Raw genomic sequence first — 25,779 nt, 5'->3', positions numbered from 1 at the left:
GGGCCACTCCTTGGAATGAGCGGGGCAGTGGTCCATAAACACAACAATCTTCCTGTTCTGGCTCCCCATTTTCGCACTAATGTCTGCATATACTCTTCAAACAGGGAACTTGTCATCCAAGCTGACTTGTTGCTGGTGTACTTGCACAGTAAAGTCCTGATATTTTTGAAACAACGTGGCTTCCTACACTTCCCTGTCATCAGTTGAGGTAGTTTTTCAGTTCCTTTTGCACCAAACAATACTGTAACTTGCAATTCACTCGCAATTTACCCTGAGGCAAGATTCTTCCTTCAAAACTAGAGACTTATCCGGGATAAGCTGGTAAAAAAGTGTGAATTAATCGAGATTAAAAACGTTGCAAGGTTTGCTTATTTTAGCAGGCAGAACCATTTCCTTCCACACTTTCCTTTCCACCGCACTTACACTCTGTCCTTCACCACAAATTGTTTTGTAAACAATGCCGGCTCGACTTTTAAAGCGGTCCAGTTACCCGTTCGACGCGGTAAAAGGTACCTTTAATTTGGATGCAATTTCTTCGGCTTTCTCCTTCACAATAGTCCTGCTGAATGGTAAGTTTAAACTTCACTGCTGTTCAAACCATATTAGCAGAGCTTGTTCTACTTCATCGTACTTTTCAGATTTAACTTTCTTGCAATTTGCTGAAGTATTCTCTGCAGAAGCAAAGATCTCTTCTTTCTTCCCTATAATACCGTTCAAAGTAGACGGTGGCATCCCCAGTTCATTTGCCAAAGCAACATGGGAAAGTGTACATGACTCCATTTTCCTTATAATCTCCACTGTGTCTTTTATTGTTAGTGCCTTTCGCTTGATCTCTATCCACTGAGTTCCGTTCATTTTCACTTAAAACGTTTGTACGTTGATATTACAAGTACAACTAACTTCACTGACTCCTATCCACACTAATTACAATGCTACACTATGCTTGGCAATCCGTAGCTTAGGCTTACAAGACGCAAAGACAAGACGTGTACTACAGTTTGTTAGCTTGTGCTTTCCATCTTCCTCAACCCCCCACTCCCACCGTCACATGCTTCAAGGTTAACGGCAGCAAATGGGATATCTGGCAATTTATTCTTAGAGATTCTTAGAACCTAGGCCTAAATCGTCCCACATTCCCACTGGTTGTCACGGCAATGGGCGTAGTCTGGCTGTTTCGCAAGTACCGCATGGCCAAGCCACTATTGAGTTTATTTTCCCGCTTCAATCCTCTTCATGCTACAGGTAATGAAGAAAAGAAACACAGGTTTGAAGTTGCAGAAATGAGTGCATGGAAAAGTATCTGGGATATTACGTAGGAGTAATAAAGGCGCAGTAGCAACATTATCACATCTAAACGTAAACAGTTTCTTTCCCCGCGAGAATTTTATTTCATGTCTCCTTATCCTTGTACTACGTTCTAATAATACGATGTAATAATTACGAGTGACATGCTAATACAATGTTTAGCTTGTATAAAGGTAAAAATAAAAATAACTTTAAATTTTATGCAAACACATGGCATTGCAACACCTCTGTGTGCCTCCCACCAACACCCAGTTGGTTTTCAACATTCGTTCAACTTCGTAGATGATCGGGATCTTTCGGCTGGCTGTTTGGTGGCATGTTTATCAGCTGGCAAGTCGGCTGTTTCCTGCATAGTCGGGAAGTTGTTTTTGTTCACCTCACTAATAATGGACACGGAAAATCTGAAAACTTCTGATGCGGAAACTTCTTAACCGAGTTTCACTGTATTCTTTCTTTAGATTATGATAAGTTTTACAGTATATTTTTAAGGGAACATAGGACCTACCTGTATGAGTGTATTCTGGCCGTACCTCTTGACGACAGCTTCCATAAACTCATCAACAAAAGCATCGTATTTCTCACCAGTAACTCTCTTATGTCGTAGACCAATGTAGAGCGGATCATCTAGGAGTTGCTAAAAGAACAAACAGAAATTAACATTAAAGACATCATCTACTATTTCCCAGTATGCTGCAATGTGTCATTCTGAATAGAATTGCTACCTGATTGTTTGTGCCCACATCCAAGGTGATCGGAAGACACTGATGTGGTTTGATTCCTGCAAGGGCAGTATACAAGGCCAGCTTGCCGACAGGAATACCCATGCCGCAGGCACCCAGATCTCCTAGACCAAGGATTCTCTCGCCATCAGTGACCACAATGGCTCGAACATCGGATTCGGGCCTATTACAAAAAGAACTCTTAAAATACTGATAAGAACTCTTAACCTCCTCAGTCCTGAGTCTGTTTTTGCATGCAATGCATTATATTTGGCACCAAAAAACCCTTCAAAATAGTCACCAAAGAAAATCAGTATGTTTTGCTATGATGTATTATGACATGTAGCACATATGCTACATCAGGACTCAAGACTTGATTTTCTTACAATTATACTTTTTTTCTTATATTGTATTATTGCAAGTGCACAAAACAACTTTTAGAGTGTATGTGAACTGAGAGGGTCAAGAAAAATAACTATATACTACTACTACTACTACTACTACTACTATCGAGAATACAATAAAAAAATTAAGTCTATATACAATTTGCATTTAAATATACAATTCAAATATAGTAAGAATGACAATGTTGAAGATACAAATAAAAATGTGCAATTTGTAGTGAGGCCCTAAGGATCTCTAATAATATTTGTTCAAATACATGGAATGGAAGTCTTAAAATGATTGACTGGTTCCAAACAGAAGCCCTCTGACAATTCAATGATCAAGAGGAATTACGTAGTTTGTGGAAAGGTATGGCAAGAATGGTTCATAAACGGCTTGTTTCTCATGGTTAATGGCAAGGGAATGGTCAAATTCAGGTTAGACCAATATTATACCTCTGTGGATCAGTGGTAGAGCATCAGTCTTTGCTCACGCATTCAAACCCAGCAGAGGTAGTTTAGGGCAGAGGAAAGGCCATTCGACCCTCCATGTCGTACGATGTCGGCACGTAAGTTGTATTATAAACCAGTCCCCTCCTCCTTACAACTAGCAATCAACTAGAGGGAAGAATATACTGGACATGGTGCTGGTAAAATCAGATGAGATCTATAGAGAAACCAAAGCAATAGATGGTAATAGTGATCACAAAGCTGCTTTTGTTGTAGTTAAAAATAAACGTGGTAGAAAGGAAGGTCTTAAAAATAGGACTATGAGGCAGTACCATATGGCTGATAAAGCAGGCACGAGGGAGTTTTAAAAAAGTAACTATGATCGGTGGAAAACGATAAATCTGTAAAAAGACTCTGGGATGGGTTTAAAGCAATTGTTGAGGAATGTGAAAATAGGTTTGTATCTTAAAGGTGGTAAGGAATAGTAAAGACCCACTTTATTATAAAGTACAAATAAAGAGACTATGAAGGAGGTGCAGACTGGAAAGAAATAGAGATGGCTGTGGAAGTAAGGAGAACATAACGGAACTTACTAGGAAATTGAATCTAGCAAAGAAGTCAGCTAAGGATAACATGATTGCAAACATAATTGGTAGTCGTACAAATTTTAGTGAAAAATGGAAGAATACGTATAGGTACTTCAAGGCAGAAACAGGTTCCAAGAAGGACATTCCAGGAAACAGTAATGAAGAAGGGGAGTATGTGAAAATCTTCACAAGGCAGAGGTATTCAGCCAGCAGTATGTAAAGATTGTTGGTTACAAGGATAATGTCCAGATAGAGGAGGTGACTAATGCTAAAGAAGTATTACAATTTACCTATGATAACAATGACATTTACAATAAGATACAAAAGTTGAAAATTAGAAAAGCGGCTGGAATTGATAAGATTTCTGGGGATATACTAAAGACAATGGGTTGGGATATAGTACCATATCGGAAGTACTTATTTGATTATTGTTTGCATGAAGGAATTATATCAAATTAATGGAGAGTTGCTATAGTAGCTCCTATATATACAGGAAAGGGTGATAGACATAAAGCTGAAAATTACAGGTCAGTCAGTTTGACATGCATTGCATGTAAGCTTTGGGAAAACATTCTTTCTGATTATATTAGACATGTTTGTGAAATCAAAAACTGGTTCGATAGATGGCAGTTCGGGTTTAGGAAAGGTTATTCCACTGAAGCTCAACTTGTAGGATTCCAGCAAGATATAGCAGATATCTTGGATTCAGGAGGTCAAATGGATTGCATCACAGTTGACCTGTCTAAGGCATTTGATAGGGTGGATCATAGGAGACTAATGGAAAAAATAAGTGCAATTGGACTAGACAAAAGAGTGACTGAATCGGTTGCTACATTTCTAGAAAAAAAATTTCAGAGAATTAGAATAGGCAAATCTTTATCTCACCCTGTAATAATTAAGAGGGGAATTCCTCAAGGCACTATTATTGGACTTTTATGTTTTCTTACATATATAGATGATATGAGTACAGAAGTGCAATCAAGAGATAAGGCTTTCTGCAGATGATGTTATTCTGCATAGAGTAATAAATAAGTTACAAGATTGTGAGCAACTGCAAAATGACCTCGACAATGTTGTGACATGGACAGCAGGCAATGGTATGGTGATAAACGGGGTTAAAAGTCAGGTTGTGAGCTTCACAAATAGGAAAAATCCTCTCAGTTTTAATTACTGCGTTGATGGGGTTAAAGTTCCTTTTGGGGTTCACTGTAAGCAACTAGGTGTTAATATAAGGATAGATCTTCATTAGGGTAATCACATAAATGGGATTGTAAATAAAGGATACAGATCTCTGCACATGGTTTTAAGGGTGTTTAGGGGTTGTAGTAAGGATTTAAAGGAGCATACAAGTCTCTGGTAGGACCCCAAATGGAATACAGTTCCAGTGTATGGGACCCTCACCAGGATTACTTGATTCAAGAACTGGAAAAATCCAAAGAAAAGCAGCTCGATTTGTTCTAGGTGATTTCCGACAAAAGAGTGGCGTTACAAAAATATTGCAAAGTTTGGGCTGGGAAGACTTGGAGAAGGAAGACAAGCTGCTCGACTAAGTTCCGAGCTGTCTGTGGAGAGATGGCGTGGAATGACATTAGTAGACAAATAAGTTTGAGTGGTGTCTTTAAAAGTAGGAAAGATCACAATATGAAGACAAAGTTGGAATTTAAGAGGACAAATTGGGGCAAATATTCATTTATAGGAAGAGGAGATAGGGACTGGAATAACTTACCAAGGGAGATGTTCAATAAATTTCCAATTTCTTTGAAATCATTCAAGAAAAGACTAGGAAAACAGATAGGGAATATGGCACCTGGGCGACTGTCCTAAATGCAGATCAGTAGTGATTTATTGATACAGCTTGCAATAAGACTACAGCAAAAACATCAGTTGTACATTCAGCAAATACAGAAGAGGTATCTATAAAAACATGTCCAATTTTACGTAAACTCAAGTTCAGTTTCTAACGAGACGAACTAAGTGGGTTTTAATAAGTGTTTTAGATTAAAATGTATATGTATTTTAACATTGTTTTTCTTCTTCTTAGCATGCCTGTCCGCCTTGGACGTTGGCGATGAACATGGCTATTCTGGCTTTATCCATTGAAATTCGGAACAGTTCTTCAAATTAAAAGCAAATATAAAAAGCATAATAATTTTCTCAACAGCCATTATAGTACTGTATTTTAATCTTAACGAGTTTTTACGGCTGAGGATGTCTCAAAGACAAGATGAAACATGTCCTGTGTTTTAGGATTAAGAAAATAAAACATATGTAGCAGGTAGAGACCCTCTTTTGAGGCAGCTCTACTCTATGAGTGACGACACTGCCCATGCGAGTCCCAGAGCACACTGACCCAGTGTGTAGCATCTGGTAAGGTTCCCAGTTCAGGGTTACGAGTGAACACCTCAACAGTACCTACAGCGGAGAAGAAGGGCTTCGGTACAGTGTCGGTGGCAGGAGAGGCAGCCCAGTGCTCAGGTTAATTGAGTAAAAGGAATCTGTATCCTAGTCAGAAGCTGATATCAGCCGTAGCATCTGTTCCTCAGAGAGGTAACTACAACAACTGACACCAAAAAAACATCTTGGGAATAAGCAAAATGTGATGGCGAAGATCAGTTAGTTACAGAATCAAAGATCATTTTGTCTCTTACTCAGGAAACAACAAACCAAACCTTCTAAATGAAGTTGGCATCATGCTGGGTAAGCAAGAAAATAATGCAGTCAAGGCCATCATTCCATTATCGGACAGAGTTTTATTGATCAAGTTTAACTCCAAACCTTTTGATATAAGTATCATACAAGTATATGCTCCCACACATAATAGGGCAGATGCTGACACTGAAAATTTTTACGAAGACACTGATGATGCCCTAAAATTAACCAAAAATTTAGAAATAACCATACTAATGGGAGATTTCAATGCAAAAATGGGAGAAGGTATGTGCAAGGACATAATCAATTACGGCTTGGGTGAGAGAAATGACTGTGGGGAGAGTTTGTTCAATTTTGTCAACAGGAGAGCTTTATTGTGACAAATACCTTCTATAAGTTACCAGCATGGAGACTGTAAACCTGGAAATCAAATGCTGTAACTGAGTCAAGGATTGTGAGGAATCAGATTGATTACATTTTGATTAAAAAGAGATTCATTCTGAAACTGCATTTTAAAAAAAAGCGTTTGTCAGTCCTAAATTTGATACCACTAAACTCCAAGATGCAAACATTAGGAGAACAGTATTGAAAGACCTAAGTGAACAGCCATCCAACCAGACTGAAACACCGAAGGACACAAACTATTTGGAGTCGATTCAACACAGCTGTACCAGATACAGGAAATAGTCATTTAATGCAAGACAAATGAGTTAGAAAAAGCACATGGATGACCTATGAAATCATTGATTTGATGAACTAACGGAGGATGGTAAAGAACAAGAAGTGGGATATGCATGAAGAACTGCAGACCAAAATCTGCCAAATGATTAGAATGGCAAAAACTGAATGGCTGGGTAATAAGTTTAAGGACATAAAAGAATGTGAATCTAAGCATGACACTTAACATGCACAAAATAGTTAAAGAAGCTATAGGGTTACAAACCAGGAGGACAAATGGACTGTTATATAACAATCAAGGGAAGGTCATCATCAAACATGGAGAAAACTGAACAGCTGGAAAGTCTATGTGACTGATCTGTTTCATGATAAAAGGGGACCATGTCCTTCTGCTTGCCATATAGATGAAGGACCATTAATAACTCGGCAGGATTTAGAACATGCCCTCAAGAACTACAAAAACAGAAAAGCACCTGGACCGGATAGTATACCTGTAGAAATATTAAAAATTCTTCAAGAAGACCAATCACTAGATATCCTGATAGAGCTATTCAATCTGGAATTCACCAATGGATCAATCCTTTCTGACTGGTTGACATCAACTTTCATCCCTATTCCAAAGAAAACAATGGCTAAATCTCATGGATATTACAGAATCACAAGCTTCATAAACAATGTTCTCAAAATCTTCCTAAAAGTAATATATGCAAGAATATACAGCAAATGTGAATCCTATATCTGTGGCTTGGTTCTAAAAGGGCCAATGTAATTTTTTATAGAAATTGAGATATTAACTGATACAAACGCGTTTTATCTTGGCTTGCAACATGTTAAAAGGGCGAATGTCTCTGTTAAGTACTAAACGAACAGTTAACGTTTAATTAAATAAGCCCTTGCCAATAATGTTAGATTACCAATAAAGATTAGAGACGTGGCAATTTTTAAAGAATACGATAGAAAAGATTAGCGTTTAATAAGGTGACTTCCACAAAGAAAGCATAAAGTTATTTAAAGTTAGTTGTTGAAAAAAATAATTGGAAAACTATAAGCAAAACTTCAAATGCTCATAGCTCAAAAGCAGGTTTTTTTGACATTGGCCCTTTTAAAACCAAGCCACAGATATATGTAGCACCCAGTTTGGTTTCTGTAATGGATTTGGCACCAAAGAGGCATTGCTGGGGATGCAGGTTTTGGTACAAAGATGCATAGATATGTTTGTGGATATATATGCTTGTTTTTTCGATTATGAAAAAGCTATATCTCAAATATTATTATAATATTTATAGATCCACCTGTTCAATACAATACAATATAATCCACTATTTCATGTGGTTAAAATTTATACATAATACATAAAAGTCAATGGTACATGCTTCACCCTTTTTTACAGGCATCATCAGCCTATATCAATCTTAAAAATTAATGGATATGGAATCTTTCCAATCTTATAAACTATAGAGTAAAATGTTGGACAATGATTTCATAAAATATTATACTATAACGTCTAAAATAACAATATTGCAACAAAGTATGTTAAAAAAACTGTGAATTAACAGTTTTTGAAGATTAAAACGTGGTTAATCATGAATATTTGAGCGTTTAAAACCAAAATGGATCCTCTTCTTATATATCATTAAGACTGTGACGGCCTTGAGTGTAAGCACAATCAAAGGTAGATGTTTGTTCCATTCCCATAGCATGAGCCCAAGATAGTAAAATCACTGTCAGTTATTTAAAACAGAAGTGTGAACGTATCAAATATGTTAAAATGTGTACGGTTGATATATCATAAAGTTGTAGAAAAGAAAATGGAACTTCTTGTGGAGACGTTGCTAATGATAAAATGTTGTGTCAAAGCTAGCGGATGTCAGTAATTATGTTGGTGTGGCAATCAATTGGATCCAAAAGACGGTCAAGTGGGTGTTATTAACCCCGTTGAAACATTTGTTGGAAGGTATGATCGAGTTTTTCTGAAACAAAATGTTAAAGAAAGTTAGTTAAATAGTACTGTGCATGAGACTTCCCGTACATCAAAAATGCCTAAGGCGGTACTTACTCGTACGGTGCATGTTAAGTACATCAGGCTGTTCCAGCAACGGGTTGATACGTTCACACTTCTGTTTTAAATAACTGACAGTGATTTTACTATCTTGGACTCACACTATGGGAATGGAACAAACGTCCCCCTTTGACGATTGTACTTACACTCAAGGCCGTCACAGTCTTAATGACATATAAGAAGTGGATCCATTTTGGTTTTAAATGCTCAAATATTCATGATTAACCACGTTTTAATCTTCAAAAACTGTTAATTCAGTTTTTCTCTTTTTAACGTACTTTGGTGCAATATCGTTATTTTAGACGTTATAGTATAATATTTTATGAAATCATTGTCCAACATTTTACTCTATAGTTTATAAGATTGGAAAGATTCCATATCCATTAATTTTTAAGATTGATATAGGCTGATGATGCCCATAAAAAAGGGTGAAAAATGTACCATTGACTTTTATGTATTATGCATAAATTTTAACCACATGAAATAGTGGATTATATTGTATTGTATTGTATTGTATTGAACAGGTGGATCTATAAATATTATAATAATAATTGAGATATACGTCAACTTCAATACGGAATCAAAATGAGAATAGTTACTTGTAACTTGTATGAAAAAACTTTCGACCATGTGAAACATGAAACACCGCTGCATATCCTACACGATATCGGCATGAATAGTAGATACACTTGAATTATTGCCAACCTGTATTGGAATCAGACTGCATCAGTTAAAGTTGACAGCACAAACACCTGTGCTATTGAAATAAAGCAAGGAGTGAGGCAAGGCTGTGTTCTATCTCCACTCCTCTTCAATATTTACTCTGAAAGGGTATTTTCTGAAGCACAAGAAGGAAAACAGGCGGGCATCAATGGTAATGGGATCGCAATAAATAATCTGCAATACGCAGATGATACTGTTCTGCTTGCACCAAGTGCTGAAGATCTGCAGACATTACTAAACTGCGTGGTTGAACACAGTACTGCAGCAGGTCTGCATTTAAACATGAAAAAAAAAAAAAAAAAAAGTAATGGTCATAAACAAACATGTCATTCAACCTGTTAACTTGACAATAGCTGGCACATCACTGGAGCAAGTCCAATGCTTTAAGTATCTCGGCAGCATACTTGATCACAGCTGGAACAATGCTGTTGAAATTAGGTCCCGACTTGAACAGCCAAAGACTGCATTCAAGAGAATGAACAAACTTCTCTGTAACAGGGACTTTAAGATCAATCTCTGTCTCCATTTACTTCAGTGTTATGTATTTTCTGTCATATTTTATGGTGCCAAGACTTAGATCCTAACAGAGAACACCATCAAAAAAACTTTGATCCTTTGAGATGTGGTGCTACCGACGGCTGCTCAAAATATCATGGGTTGACAGAATACGTAACACTGAAGTACTACAAAACCTGAACAAAGAGCTGGAGGTCATGCACAATATCAAAAAGAAGAAACTGTAGTACTTTGGCCATACCATTCAAAATGATACATATACAGTAGACTCCTTCAGCTTATCTTACAAGGTAAAATTGAAGGAAGGGGAAGTAGGGGAAGAAGGAGAATATCTTGGCTATGAAATCTACGAGAATGGTATGGTCTCGGTATCCCCACTCTTTTCTTGAGTTGCTCAGAAACAAGAACTTGATTGCCCTGATGACAGCCAACATCCAATGAGGATATGATGCAAGAAGAAGAATCTATAAGTTGTACTGAATAGGTGGAACCTCAGGGTATCTCTTAAACAATTTTTTTTTCAAGTAATATCCTGTCAATACGGACCCAAAAATAAAGTTTATAATATGCAATCTGGAATCTTCTCAGAGCAATGAGAACGCATTCCAATTAATATTTTATGTTTTCAATTTGTTCCTTAACCTACCCTCTTTTCTCTGATTTTCATACTTCTATTATGCTGATTTAAAAGAAATCAAGCTTCTCAATTCTACTTTTCAATTATCGAGTTCAATCTATCAGCATTACACTACAGTTTACATTATCCTCACTACATCCAGATCCACAGAAATCAACTGAATGCTAATTTTCAAAAATAATACTGTATATTTGATATTTTTTACATTTGTGTGGGAGTAAAACTCTGTGTTGGGATGCAATAACAGTACAATTTAGAAAAGAGTACAAGTCAACTTGTACTGTTCTGATTGTTCGTCATTTCAAAGTTTTATTTTGTATTGCTATGAGCATTATGGAATGCAATGTGTTATGGCCCATCTGTCCACTCATAGATATCAAGCTAATGATGTCAAATATGTACTTATCCTGATTTTGCCAAAGCTGACTTGTACTGTTATTACTGACCATCACAAAATTATGGAGTACTTACCAATTTCTTACAACATTATAGATATGACCAACATCATTGATTGTGACAAACAGGCCTCGTGGTCTGCGATAAATAAGGCCAAATTTTTGACAGGCCAATCCCACAGTAGGAGTATATACTATGGGCATCATCTGTTCTACATTTTCTGTCAACAGCCGGAAAAACAGACGCTCGTTACGATCCTAATGAACAACAAATAGCATTGTAAATTTTTTTGCAGTTATGAGCATATCAAATCAACAGATAAACAAACTATTGGGTCAGTCAGAAAACCTGACAGATGGAGAGCGACAAGTTATTAAGTAAGCACACATAGGTAGAGAATAATTATACATAAAAAGATACATCATATATTTAAAATAATTTGGCTGCAGCCTTCATTATTGCAGGAAGAGAAGAATGCTTGTGCCCATTGTTAAAAATATAATGGACATGAAGGACAATAGTAGGGTTAAGAAATACTGGAGTTGGAAAGAGAAGATTATGAAAATAAAAAATTTGAGTCCTTAACTGATGTCAAGACCAGGCAGTTTCCTAGACCCTGAGCACAATGTAAAGTCTCACTTCAAAGTCACTAACCACTCCTCCTCCCCATTCTCTGTCTTATTCCTCCTCTTCAGCCTGCCTAGTGGCCATGATCATTATGAAGTCAAGTCTTTACTACGATCTGATACCGTGGTTAGCTAGTTTGAGTCCCATTGGTGGAAAAATATTTCAGCATCAGAATATTGGCCAGCAAGGTAGAAGAGGTGGTGGTCTACAATTTCTAATTACTAGATTGCATGACACAAGCCTGGATTCAATTTCAAACCTCTCCACAGTGTTCATATTGTTTTCTGTGAGATAACATTGAAAAAAATACCTGGAATTAAATGTAATTTCCGCAACTGCTAATTACACATGAGCTTGGGCACATCAGGTAATTTTATGGCGGATATTGGGCGAGTCATAAGATTGTTTCATCATTACTGATTCTAATTATTACACCGACCACAAGCCACTCATCTTCATGTTCAAGCACTGTTCAGACAAAGCTTCCCCACGTCAGATCCGACACATTAGTTTCATAAGACAGTTCACCACAGACAAACGTTACACTACTGGGAAGGAGAACATCGCAGCTGATGCTTGTTCACTAATTGCTTCAATCACTATACTTCCAACTGTTACCATGGAACAAATAGCAGAAAGCCAACAATGTGATGAAGAACTTCCACACATTAAGAATACGTCACTTGCACTTCGAACAATAATGTTGCTCAATGGTAAAGAACTTGTTTGCGATATGACTGAAGATATGATTCGCCCATATGTACCACAACAACTACGACAAGCAATTTTCAACTTGCTACACAATCTAGCTCACTCTGGTCTTCAAGCAACCATTAATTTAGTAAAAAAAAGCACTTCATTTGGCCATCACTAAAAAAGGACGTAAAGACCTGGACATCAGCATGTATTCCTTGCCAACGAAGTAAAGTCTGGAGCCACACCAACAGTGCAGTGGGACATTATCCTACAACGGCAGCAAGATTCAGTCACATTAACATGGACATAGTTGGACCCCTACCTCCATCACAAGGATATCGCTATTTACTAACAATTATTGATCGTTTCTCCCGATGGCCAGAAGCAGTTCCATTAGCTGACATCACAGCAGAAGCAGTTTCATTTGCCATAGTCTCAACATGGATATCTTGTTTTGGTGTGTCTCATATCATAACTACTGATCGCAGAAGGCAGTCTGAATGTCAACTTTTCAAATGCCTCACAAACACACTGATCATCGTCCACATTAAAACCACAGCATATCATCCGGCAGCAAATGGAAAAAGTGTACGCTGGCACCGTCAATTAAAATCTGCTTTGAAGGCACATATGTCTGATGACTGGGTTTCGAAGCTTCCTCTGGTCTTGTTAGGACTTCATTCCTACCTAATTCCGCAAGTCAATACCTCGCCAGTGGAAATCACTTATGGCTCAACAATTAGGTTACCAGGAGCATTTCTCAACGAACAGAAATTAGTAACCGACATCCCAAACTTTGTTTTCAAATTGAAGGAGCAGTTGAGGAACCTAAGACCAGTCCCAACAGAACATCACGACTACAAAAAGATCTTTATTCACCCACAACTTGATGACAAGCAAGTTTGTTTTCGACATGATGTGGTCAGAACCTCTTCAATCACCATATGATGGGCCATATCCAGTCCTGTCTCGCAGCGACAAACACTTCGATGCTAACAGGGAAACAAACTATTAGCATTGACAGATACCTGCCTTCCTTCTGACAGACCAATCATCGGACAACATGAAAGACATATCTGGAGAAACCACTTTGGACATTCCATCAAGTTCCATTCCAAAGACTGTCAACCTTCAGAAGATGACAGGCAGCAATCAACCCAATACACCTGCACCATGGATCGCCAGATCAGGTCGAAGGGTCACCTTCCCTCGAAAATACATGGACGCCGTCACTGCGGAGTGAGTGTATGGCGGACTTGAGTATTAATATATGTATATAAACTCTTTGAACTTTATTTTTGTTTTGAAGACTTCGTTGTTATCTCTCCGTTATTTATTCATGTTGTACGTTCTTTCCCACGATACTTGGAGGGTTCATTAAACACACAAATACATCACCCCTTTCCTATTATTGGTTTTCTATAAACATCATCAATAACTACAGTCCAATCTTGTGCGTACTGACTTGTATACACTTTCTATGAAACACTTTCCCACCTAGTCAATACTTTACATTTTATTATAATTATCTTCCATACATGTTTTGAGATCTACTACTCTTGTTCAGCGGTGCCAAAACATCAAATTAAATCCTTGGACTTGATACATTTATACGATACAATCATCAACAAAACAAATTATACATAAATCTTGAAATCGTTAAAATATTTCTTTGTGTCTAAACTGTTCACTTACACTTACTATGTCATTTAGTGAAAATTTTAAAAATAGAATAATTTTCAATTCATAAAATGAATAAAACCTATTAAGTTAGTCACTATATACTAAAATTTAAAATACTTTCTGCTCTGTTCTTGAAGTTTCTCCTTTCCTTAAGTCCTTATTTACCGGGCGAGTTGGCCGTGCGCGTAGAGGCGCGCGGCTGTGAGCTTGCATCCGGGAGATAGTAGGTTCGAATCCCACTATCGGCAGCCCTGAAAATGGTTTTCCGTGGTTTCCCATTTTCACACCAGGCAAATGCTGGGGCTGTACCTTAATTAAGGCCACGGTCGCTTCCTTCCAACTCCTTATCCTTTCCTATCCCATCGTCGCCATAAGACCTATCTGTGTCGGTGCGACGTAAAGCCCCTAGCAAAAAAAAAAAAGTCCTTATTTACACTGCTATAGTTCTGAGACCTTTCATATAAATCAGAATTTCTCCTTTTACTCTCGTCCGACCATGCAAGCTATTTTTAACCATCAAGTTCTTCAGTTTTAGCTGGTACCAAATTTGTCAAAATTAAAACATTACACTTATCTGAACCAAACAAACATGTCCTTGCTCCTCTGCTTGCTGCCAGAATTATAGCAGTGTAAATAAGGGCTTAAGGAAAGGAGAAATTTCAAGAACAGAGCAGGAAGTATTTTAAATTTTAGCATATAGTGAGTGACCAACTTGATAGGTTTTATTCATTTTATGAATTAAAAATTATTCTATTTTTAAAGTGTTTACTAAATGACATAGTAAGTGTAAGTGAACAGTTGAGATAACAAAGAAATATTTTTATATTTAGACGTAAATTAGGACTTAAGGAAAGGAGAAGTTTCAAGAGCAGAGCAGATTTTAAATGTTAGTATATAGTGACTAACTTCATAGGTTTTATTCATTTCATAATTTGGAAATTATTCTATTTTAAAATTTTTTACTAAATGACATATAAGTGTAAGTGAGCAGTTTAGACATAAAAAAGTATTTCAACGATTTCAAGATTTATGTATAATTTGTTTTGTTGATGACTGTATTGTACAAATGTATCAAGTCCAAGGATTTAATTTGATGTTTTGGCACTGCTGAAGAAGAGAGTAGTAGCTCTCGAAACATACACGGTAGAAAATTACAATAAAATGTCAAGTACTGACAAGGAGGGAAAGTGTTTCATAGATATTGATAGCCCCGAAAGGCGTTGGCCTACCAAGCGACCGCTGCTCAGCAAGACGAGTCTCCTCGGCCGTTATTATTGGCTTTCTAGACTGGGCCCAGTATCTCACTGTCAGATGGCTCGTTACCCCTACACCGCAAGGCCGGCAATATTTCACTTAGTGCCGCAAGGCCGGCAATATTTCACTTAGTGCAATTCATATTTATGTTAATGCCACGTCTTATTAATGTGTATTTGAAAATAATATTTTAGCATATCAATCTCAATCACTTATTCACACTGCCCCTAAATTTGAACAATTCAATCTCGTACGACACTGAGGTTTGGATTTCAATTTATCGTTTTTCTTTTTAAAGAAAAAAAAAAAAATTTAAAAATCACATAACATGTGCAGAGTGCAATGTTTGTCTTGGATTTTATGACCACTGAAACAAATAAGCTAACTATTTTTCTAGTGAACAATGAATCATTTTAGTGACAATACAAGCTTTATTAAACAGTATTACTATAAGCAAGGGATTTATGTGAAGATTTTATTACTCTAATCAAGGTCATGTTCTCATTATACTGCACCAAATGAGCTATTAACATTGCAGACACTTTCCTATCATGACTTGATAATATAGTATAAATCATTGGGTTTCAAAGAAGCAATAGTTCTCCATGCATCATGGAGGATACCCTACCTTATCTTACCTCATTACTTGCCGTATATCATTGTTTCCAACCTAAATTACAATTTGAAGATATTATAGCACCTAGTTAATTATTATAATTTCATTCTTTATTCGACGAAGACTCTAGTCTCTTTATATGAACAGAATTACCCAACTGACATTCCATATTATAATATCCATACTCGATGATATTGTTACATATCTAACCAGTGTCATAACCTTAAACTGTTAGTTACAAAGAAATGTGTAGATTTCAAGATAGTGTTGATGAAGTAAAAGTTCTATAAAATCCTTTCTGGCTCCCATTAAGTTGAATTATCGTAGCAAATGTCCACCTCCATGGCTGAATGGTTAGCATGCTGGCCTTTGGTCACAGGGGTCCCGGGTTCGATTCCCGGCAGGGTCGGGAATTTTAACCTTATCTGGTTAATTTCACTGGCACGGGGGCTGGGTGTATGTGCCATCTTCATCATAATTTCATCCTCATCACGATGCGCAGGTCGCCTACAGGTGTCAAATCTAAAGACCTGCATCTGGTGAGCCGAACTTGTCCTCGGACTCTCCCGGCACTAAAAGTTTTTTTTTTTCATCATTGCAAATATCTATCTATCTATCTATATATATATATATATATATATATATATATATATAAAATAACATGTCCTGACTGACTGATTCATTATCGCTGAGCCAAAACTACTGGACATAAAAAAATGAAATTTTGGGGATACATTTATATTAGTGCAAGTGCTCACTAAGGGAGGATTTTTGGACATTCCGATGCTAAGGGGGTGAAAGAGGGGTGAATTCTTTAAACGGGGATATTGTTATTTAGAATCTCCTTTAAACATAAAGAAACATACCTTTTTTGTTTTTGGAAAATCTCCTTAAGCGGGGTAAAAAAAGGAAAAAGTTGTTGAACACGTACAAGGATACTTATATCTGAAAAACTAAAGATGTTACAGACATGAAAATTAATATTTGGAATCTCCTTTAAAAATAAAGAAACATGTATTGTTTGTTTTCGGAAAATCCAATTAATGGGGAGGGGGTGAACAGGAGTGACAAAGGTGGTGAATTTTTTAAAAGAAAATATCTACAGTATATATCAGAAAAGTAAATTGTTACAAGCTTGAAAACTGGTATTTGGAATCTCCTGTCAGAGTAAAGAAACACAGATCATTTTGGAAAATCCACTTAAGGAGAACTAAAAAAGGGGGTGAATTTTAAAAATGAGAATATCTACAGAACATCTCATAAATTTAACGTGTTACAGGTGTGAAAATTGGTATATTTAATCTCTTTAAAAATAAAGAAACATTTATATTTTGTTTTCAGAAAAAGCACTCAAAGGGGTAAAAAGAACTGAAAAGGGGGTTGAATTATTTTTATTAGGATAGTGATGTCTCAAAAACTGAAGATGTTACAGAGATGAAAATTGGTATTTGGAGTCTCCTTTAAAAATAAAGAAATGCGTATTTCTTTGTATTCGGAAAATCCACTTAAGCTGGGTGAGAAAACTGAAAAACTAAGTTGAATTCTTTGTATGAGGATACTTATATCTCAAAAACTAAAGATGTTGCAGGCATGAAAATTGGTATTTGGAATCTCCTTTTAAAAATAAAGAATCACTCTCATGTTTTTGAAAAATCCACTTTGGGGGGGTTGAAAGAATGGAAAAATGAGTTTTGTCTGTTGGGAATAATTATATATCTAAAAAAACTAAAGATGTTGCGGACTAGAAAATTGGTTTTGGAATGTCCTTTAAAAATAAAGAAACACACATTTTTGTGGGAAAATCAACTTGGGGGGGGAGCAGGAGAAGGAGTTGAATTCTTTTAATAGGGATACATACATCTCAAAAATTGAAGATGTTACAGTCATGATAATCGGTACTTGGAAGCTCCTTTATAAAGAAACACGTATTCTTTTGTTTTCGGAAAATTACTTAGGGGGAGGCTGAGAATTGGAAAATTATTCGTTGAATTATTTGTATGAGGATACTTAGGCCTATATCTAAAATAACTAAAGTTAACAGATGTGAAAATTAGTATTTGGAATCTCCTTTAAAAATAATCGACTTTGGGGGTGAGGGGGGGGGGGGGGGTGAAAATAAGTAAAGGAGGAGTTGAATTCTGTTTATGAGGATACTTATATCTCAGAACCGTGAAATTTGGTATTTTGAATCTCCTTTAAAAATATAGAAACACATATTTATTGTTTTCGGAAAGGCCACTTAAGGGGAGAAAGGGGTGGAAAGAATTGAAGAAGAAAAATAATAATAAGAAGAAGAATCTGAATTCCTTTTATGAGGATACTTATATCTCAAAAACTGAAGATGTTACAGACATGAATAATCAAGGAGATATGAGGGAACTATAAATTACAATAAAAGATTTAAGAAACAAAACAGACAATCAAACTCACAAACAAACCAGACTACAAACCAAGATCCACTGACGGACGATGGGACGGGTGATTTCAAATGAAGAATGAAAGTTAAGACCTGAGAGAATGGAGTACTGGGCTGAGAGAAAACTGAAAAACCTTTTTCTTTTTTTTATAAAATTGAGAAAAGTGGTCCAATGAAGGCCATAAAACGTAAATAAATAAATCTATATACAGTATATAAAATAAGAGTTTTGTCTGTACATTGCTCAGAATTTAAAAAGGATGGTATATCTGTATCAGTCGTGTCCACAGTAACAAGGAAATGCATTTTTTAATTTTCCGTAATTTCTGTCTGTATGTATGTATGTATGTATGTACATGCATCACAAGAAAATGGCTGAAGAGAATTTAATGAAAATCGGTATGAAAAGTCGGGGAATAAGTCGCTACAATCTAGGCCATAAATAATTTTATTCACGCTGAGTGAAATGGTAGTTTAGGGGAAGGCCTAAAAGTTTGTTGGTGACATGATCTGAGACTGATACACGTTCTTTGGATTGTTATTTATTTTATTTGCATTTTGTTATTTTTATGTTTTTATGTGAAAATAAACACGGTTCTGCACAAAACATTTTTCGGTCCTCGAAAGGCCGGATTGTTCCGGAATTTGGTTAGAACTTGGAGTTCGGAGATAATTTTTTACGTTATGTAGATAGTGTTGTTTGTTTTAGACTGTAAGCATCAATATTTGCGAGTGCTTATCGATAAACCACTAATTCTTTCGTGATGCGTGTGTGTAATGCATCTTTGAGAGACTGAATCATTGTGTGACGTCAGCCTGTGATACAATCATTTATCTCAATATATATCAATAGAGTTCTCTGGATATAATCAACGACCTCTACTGCGGATTGGACCCATTAGCCAAAGATTACTATAGAACTATGCGAGAAAATGTTTGACCGAGCCTACGCAAAGCCATCTGTGTCTGACATCCAAAGCTGTTGTATTAACACTAAATACCTACGTAAGTTAATCTGGTTTATTCCTTGTTTTCCAGTACTCCTTCCTTTCTACAATGGAAGAAGCTCAGAAGAGAGCTCTTATAAAAAGACGAGCTACCATCAACGCCCGCGTAACTAGAATAGCTACATTTGTTAATCATTTCTCTATGGGCTCTAATCTTAACGATATAAAAGTAAGACAGAAACGAATACGAATACGAGATTCAGACACAATGAAGGCCATAAAACGTAAATAAATAAATCTATATATAGTATATAAAATAAGAGTTTTGTCTGTACATTGCTCAGAATTTAAAAAGGATGGTATATCTGTATCAGTCGTGTCCACAGTAACAAGGAAATGCATTTTTTAATTTTCCAATGAACCTCATGATTTAGATAAAGAGGGATTTGAAGAATTCTATTTCGAGTTGCAGTCAAAGATGGAAACATTATTAGAGGTTAAACCGCTGTCATTAGTGAAAGTAGTGACATAAGCTATAACAATAATAGTGATCTGAAATTGCCTGTCATTTCACTTCCTGAATTTAATGGGCCACTGTCAGAGTTCATGCATTTTCAATGATACGTTTAAAAGTTTAGTAATTGATAATGATGCCCTGACAGATACTCAGATGTACCGCTATTTACTGTCGTGCTTATCAGATGAGCCACATAAGTTGAGAGAGAATTTACCAGTTACACAGAATAACTTCAAATTAACATGGGAATTGATTTGTAACCGATGCAACAATCCTAGGTTGATTCTGGATATGCATGTTAGACAGTTGTTATCATTGCCCTCTGCCAAGAATGATCATCTAAAGGAGCTCAGGGCATTAATAAACCAAACGTGCAGTAATTTAAGTGCCATTGAAGTAATGAAGGTTCAAACCCCTTTACATGAAATTATAATGTTGCATTACATTTTAGAATGAATCAGTGTTAGTCTTAGAAAACAATGGGCCAACCATATCCTGGGTTGAAAGAACTAATATCATTCACTGAAAGTAGTTGTCAAAGACAGAGCAGAACGTGAATTCTATTGCACTGATACTAATATAGTCTTAGCTTGGATAGCTGGACCACCTACCTTATGGAAGACATGTGGGAAATCGTGTTTCTGAAATACAAGCGCAGTCTGATACAAAGAATTGGAGGCATGTTTCTACTCAAGATAACCCTGCCGACAACATTTCAAGAGGAGTTGATCCTCAAAATTTTAAGGTAACTCGGCTGTGGTGGGCGGGACCTTCATGTCTTAAGGGAGCTCAAACCACTTGGTCAGAATTACAAGAAAATGAAGCGAAGGAAGTACCAGAAAGAAAACATGCCAGTATCAGTCTACTTTCCGTGCATTTGCCTTGGGAACACCTTCTGAATTATTTCTCCTTATGGTCAACATTATTGCGAACCTTGGCGTATGTTCTAAGATTTATATACAATCTCAAATGCAGTGATACGAGACAACGCCTGACTGGAAGTCTGACAACCACAGAGCTTAATAAATCTACGAAAGTCATTGTTCATAATGTTCAGCTGAGTACTTATCATAAAGAAATCAATATGCTGAAACAAGGTCGGTCAGTTCCCGCTGATAGCAAGTTAAAATCTCTGCATCCTTTCCTGGATGCCAATAATGTGCTCAGGGTGGGCGGTAGGTTAGAGAACTCATCAGCACCCTATGATCAAAGACATCCACTGTTAATGCCTCCAAAGCACCATGTAACAAAACTGTTGATATTGTACCAACATCAAAGGTTATTACATGCCGGCCCTCAATTGCTCCTTGCATCTCTAAGACAAGGCTTTTGGATACCCAATGGGCGATCTGTCATCCAAGAGACATCCATAAATTACTTCGTTGTTTCAGACTGAAGGCTACTACAACAGAACAGCTCATGGGTCAGTTGCCTCCTGCAAGAGTTGAATCAAGTAAGCCATTTTTAAATTGTGGTATAGACTATGGTGAACCATTGTACATCAAACAAGGCACGGTACGCAGCAAGATGAAGATAAAATGTTATATTGCCTTATTTGTATGCTTGGCTATTAAAGCAATTCACCTTGAGTTGGTGAGCAGTCTTACTACAGAGGCTTTCATGGCTGCACTACGAAGATTTTTAGCATGGAGAGGTAGATATATTAACATTTACAGTGACAATGCCACCTGCTTCGTGGGTGCAAAAAATGAACTCAAGGAATTGCATCTTCTATTTAAGTCATGGAGTCATCAAAGTGAAGTACTGGCCTTTGCCTCTCAAGAAGGAATTGAGTGGCATTTTGTCCCCCCTCAAGCACCACACTTTGGCGGATTGTGGGAAGCCAGGATAAAATCAGTGAAGTACCATTTAAGGAGAGTAGCGGGGAACACAGTTCTGACAATTGAAGAAATGTACACACTCCTCACACAGATTGAAGCTTGCCTCAATTCCAGACCCATCACTCGTTTACCTAACAGCACTGATGAATTTTCCTTCTTAACACCTGGCCACTTCTTAGTAGGTGAACCTCTTATTTCCATGCCGGAGCGAGATTTGCTTCCAGGTCCAGTGTCTCATTTGTCAAGATGGGAACTCATTCAGCGATGCAGACAACAGGTGTGGAAAAGATGGTCTAGCAATTATCTGTCTCAACTTCAGCAAAGCAGTAAATGGTCTACAAGACTACCCAGTCTACAAGCTGGTACACTGGTAATCGTGAAGGAGGACAATTTACCCCCACTTGTGTGGCAGACTGGGGTGATTGAGGCGGTTCATCCTGGGGCTGATGGGCAAGTCTGTGTTGTATCAGTGTGCACTCCAAAGGGCGTGTACAAATGCCCTATTACAAAACTTTGTGCGTTTCCTCAAGAATAATTTGTTCAAGAACATTTAAAATTCTTCTTTTAACTTTTCAAATATCCTGAACTATTTTCTTGCTCTTGTATGTTCCTTCCATGTTATTTATTTGAAGTTTTATTGATTCTGGTTACGTAATTTGTTCCTCAAATTAGGTGGTTGGTGACGCGATCAGAGACTGATACATGTCCTTTGGATTGTTATTTATTTTATTTGCATCTTGTTATTCTTATGTTTTTATGTGAAAATAAACACAGCTCTGCACAAAACAAGTTAATTCTGAAATATTTATGTTATTAATAGTCCTATCTTGATGAAAATTGGTATGCAAAGTTGAGAAATAAGTCGCTATAATCTAGGTCATAAATAATTTTATTCACGGTGAGTGAAATGGTAGTTTAGGGGAAGGCCTAAGATTTAATTCTCAAATATTTATGTTATTAGTGGTCATATTGATAAATACTACATAACTAAAGTTATATAGTATTAAATTTCCGATCATTTATGTCTTATACATTGTTACCGTACCAGCTATGATCACAGAGATATTCATGAATTTGGATTTTTGTTACTGTCTATATTAGCGCCAGGTCACAAAAAGATAGGTAAACAGAATTTAATGACAATCGGTATGTAAAGTCAGAGAATAATGAAGTACAGTCTACACTATAAATATTTTTTAAGCCGCCCTAATATCACAGAATCAAAAGAAAACTAAATGTGAAGGCCTACAATATAGAAAGCTCATAAAATTGATCAACTATAACATTATATTGACCGTTGTTTGTTGTGATGTGCTTTGTGTCTTCTGTTGCCACTCATCTCCGATAGATTGGATTACTGCTGCATAACATAAATTTTTTTAAATTTGCTTTACGTTGCACTGAAACAGATAGGTCTTATGGCGCCGATGGGATAGGAAAGGGCTAGAAGTGTGAAGGAAGCGGCCTTGGCCTTAAATTACGTACAGCCCCAGCATTTGCCTGGTGTGAAAAAGGGAAACAACGGAATGCCATCTTCTGGGCTGCCGACAGTGGGGTTCGAATCCACTATCTCCTGGATGCAAGCTCACAGCTGAGCAACCCTAAGCACACGCCAACTCGCCTGGTCGTACCGAGTGTAATAGCTTGCCTGAATATTGGTGGGAAGTAGGTTGGGAGTTAGATAACTTTCTTCTTTAGCATGCCATTCCTCTGGTTCATAAATTTTTTCTGATACTACTGGTACATAACACACTGGTTCATCATAGCATTGGAGCTATTCAATCTCTACTCTGAGGCACTGACTGGAATGAGCAGTGTGCATATTTAACGGAATAAGGGCAGAGGAGTGTTCACGGCTGTCTGCGGCCTGGTCATTCCAGCTCTGGAAATTTGGACTGTTAAATCGGCACTGTAGTACTGTTCGTTAAAAGTGAGAAAATGTGCAGTTTTACATTTGATCGAGTGTTTTATATGATAACATTGCTTTTAATCACTACATTCCTACTTACATTTTTGTAATGACCTATGTTGACTTCAGTTAGGAAAACCACAAAGTCATTCTTTCTGAGAATCCCATAGTGAAGCACGGGTACATCAGCTAGTACTAAATAGATAATAAGCATTTTGATTCAGCTAGACAGCAGAGTAAACTGTATCTCCCTTGGATGAGTTTCAATCAGTTTTGTCAGGTAAACACCAAACATTGTCACCAGAGATTTTTTAACATGCCGACACTGTACTACATGAAATGTTGCATGGATTTTTGTTTGCCTTTCAAAAATCCGAGTACCTCTACTAGGTTTGAACTGCTATTTTGGCATCTGGAGGATGATAATCTACCTCTGATTTATGGAGGAACCTGTCAAGGACAATGAAACATGACATAAGCTTATGAAGGCAATTAAAGAAAGAGCAGCTGATCAACTTCAGAAAAGAAAAAAAGAAGAGATTAATTAACACTATCAATCAGTCACCACTGATCTGCATTTAAGGGTTGACGCCCAAGTGGAAGATTCCTTATCACTTGTTTACCTAGTCTTTTCTTAAACAATTTCTTAAATTATTTCAAAAAAGTTGGAAATTTATCAAACATCTCTGGCGATAAATTATTCCAATCCTTAATAATTCTTCTTACAAATGAATATTTGCTCCAATTTTTCCTCTTAATTTCTAACTTTTTCTGCATATTATGATCTTTTCTACCTTTAACATTTCCATTCAAGTTTATTCGTCTACTCATGTCATTCCATGCTATCTCTCCTATGACAGTTTGGAACTGCTTTGTTGAGGAGTTTGTCTGCTTACTCCCAACTCTTGATGATGATGATGCTTGTTGTTTAAATGGGCCTAACTTCTAGGTCATCAGCCCCTAATGGTACAAAATGAGATGAAATGTAATGACAATTTTAAAGTCCAAAATTCAACCACTGACCAGAATTAAAATGTGATTATGAAGAATGAATGGATGAATACGAATTTAAAATAATCAGCAGATCCGACTCACAATACTAAAAATTAAAAATACAGTAGTCTCGCTCAACCGACCTTCGCTTATCTGACATTCCGTGTTATCCGACACTGGTAGACTTAATTTTAAACTTTTGTTGGAGACTAAAGGACCTGCCAATATCTGGCCCCGTTCTGCAAGAAAAGGCGGTGTAGTTCCAGAAGGAGGTTTAATGAAGGGGACCCTAAATTTACTGCCAGTGCTGGGTGGCTTCATCGGTGGAAAAAATGGTACGGAATGAGGCAGCTTAATATCTGTGGAGAAGAACTGTCAGCTAAATCCGATGAGGTTGTGAAATTTAAAAAGGAATGTCAAGTAATAATACTTGCTGAAGGATTAACCGGTTAACAGATTTTTAATTGTGATGAGACTAGGCAAAATTTCAAGATGCTGCCATCAAAAACTCTCGCAGCCCAAGCCGAGACGTCTGCTCCTAGCTACAAGCGTAGTAAGGAAAGATTTACTGTTCTTGCCTGTAGTAATGTTACTGGGTACTTAAAAGAAGAATTGCTTATGATTGGTAAAGCAAAGAAGCCTAGGGCATTTATAAAAATATTTCTGTTAATGCTCTTCTAGTCCATTACACGAATCTGAAGGCTGCCTGGATGTCTGCTGACATCTGTAAAGACTGTTTTGTTACACAGTTTGTTCCAGATGTAGAAAAATTTCTTCGAACACTCTCCCTAGAAAACCTCTTCTTCAACTAGACAACGCTCCATCACACCCAAATGAACAGCAACTTAGAAGTGGTGACATCAAATTCACGTTCCTCCCTCCTAACGTGACGTCACTATGCCAGCCAGTGGACCGAGGTGTACTGGAAACATTGAAGAGGAAATATCGGCGGAAACTCCTTTCACCCTTGATTGTTGGCAAGTATCTTTTCGTAAGATACATGGAATGTTTTCGTTCAATACTGCATGTACTGTGCAATTGAACTGATAATTCAATAAATAGAGTGCTGTAAAACATGTTATTGTTTTAGTAATACAGTACGGCCTTCCTGTTTGTTTTAGTTAATTTTCAAAGTAATTCTGTATTATCCGACATTTTCGCTGATCCAACATACTCCA

At 36.9% G+C, this 25,779-nt stretch overlaps 1 protein-coding gene across 1 annotated transcript in view; it reads right to left on the bottom strand.

Moving 5' to 3' along the window:
- The window catches only part of LOC136858670 (NADP-dependent malic enzyme), a 206,374-nt gene that overhangs the window by 149,470 nt on the left and 31,125 nt on the right, over nt 1–25,779 (bottom strand). Inside the window, exons 4-6 of the mRNA XM_067138386.2 lie at nt 11,178–11,359; nt 2,028–2,208; nt 1,811–1,939 (exon numbers count right to left, since the gene is read on the bottom strand). Of these exons, the coding sequence (XP_066994487.2) occupies nt 1,811–1,939; nt 2,028–2,208; nt 11,178–11,359 (492 nt within the window). The remainder of the gene's footprint in view (nt 1–1,810; nt 1,940–2,027; nt 2,209–11,177; nt 11,360–25,779) is intronic.

Source organism: Anabrus simplex, chromosome 1, assembly GCF_040414725.1.
Source record: "Anabrus simplex isolate iqAnaSimp1 chromosome 1, ASM4041472v1, whole genome shotgun sequence".
Lineage (NCBI taxonomy): Eukaryota > Metazoa > Arthropoda > Insecta > Orthoptera > Tettigoniidae > Anabrus > Anabrus simplex.
Note: the sequence above shows the minus strand (reverse complement) of the source record. Positions and strands in the feature narration are given on the sequence as shown.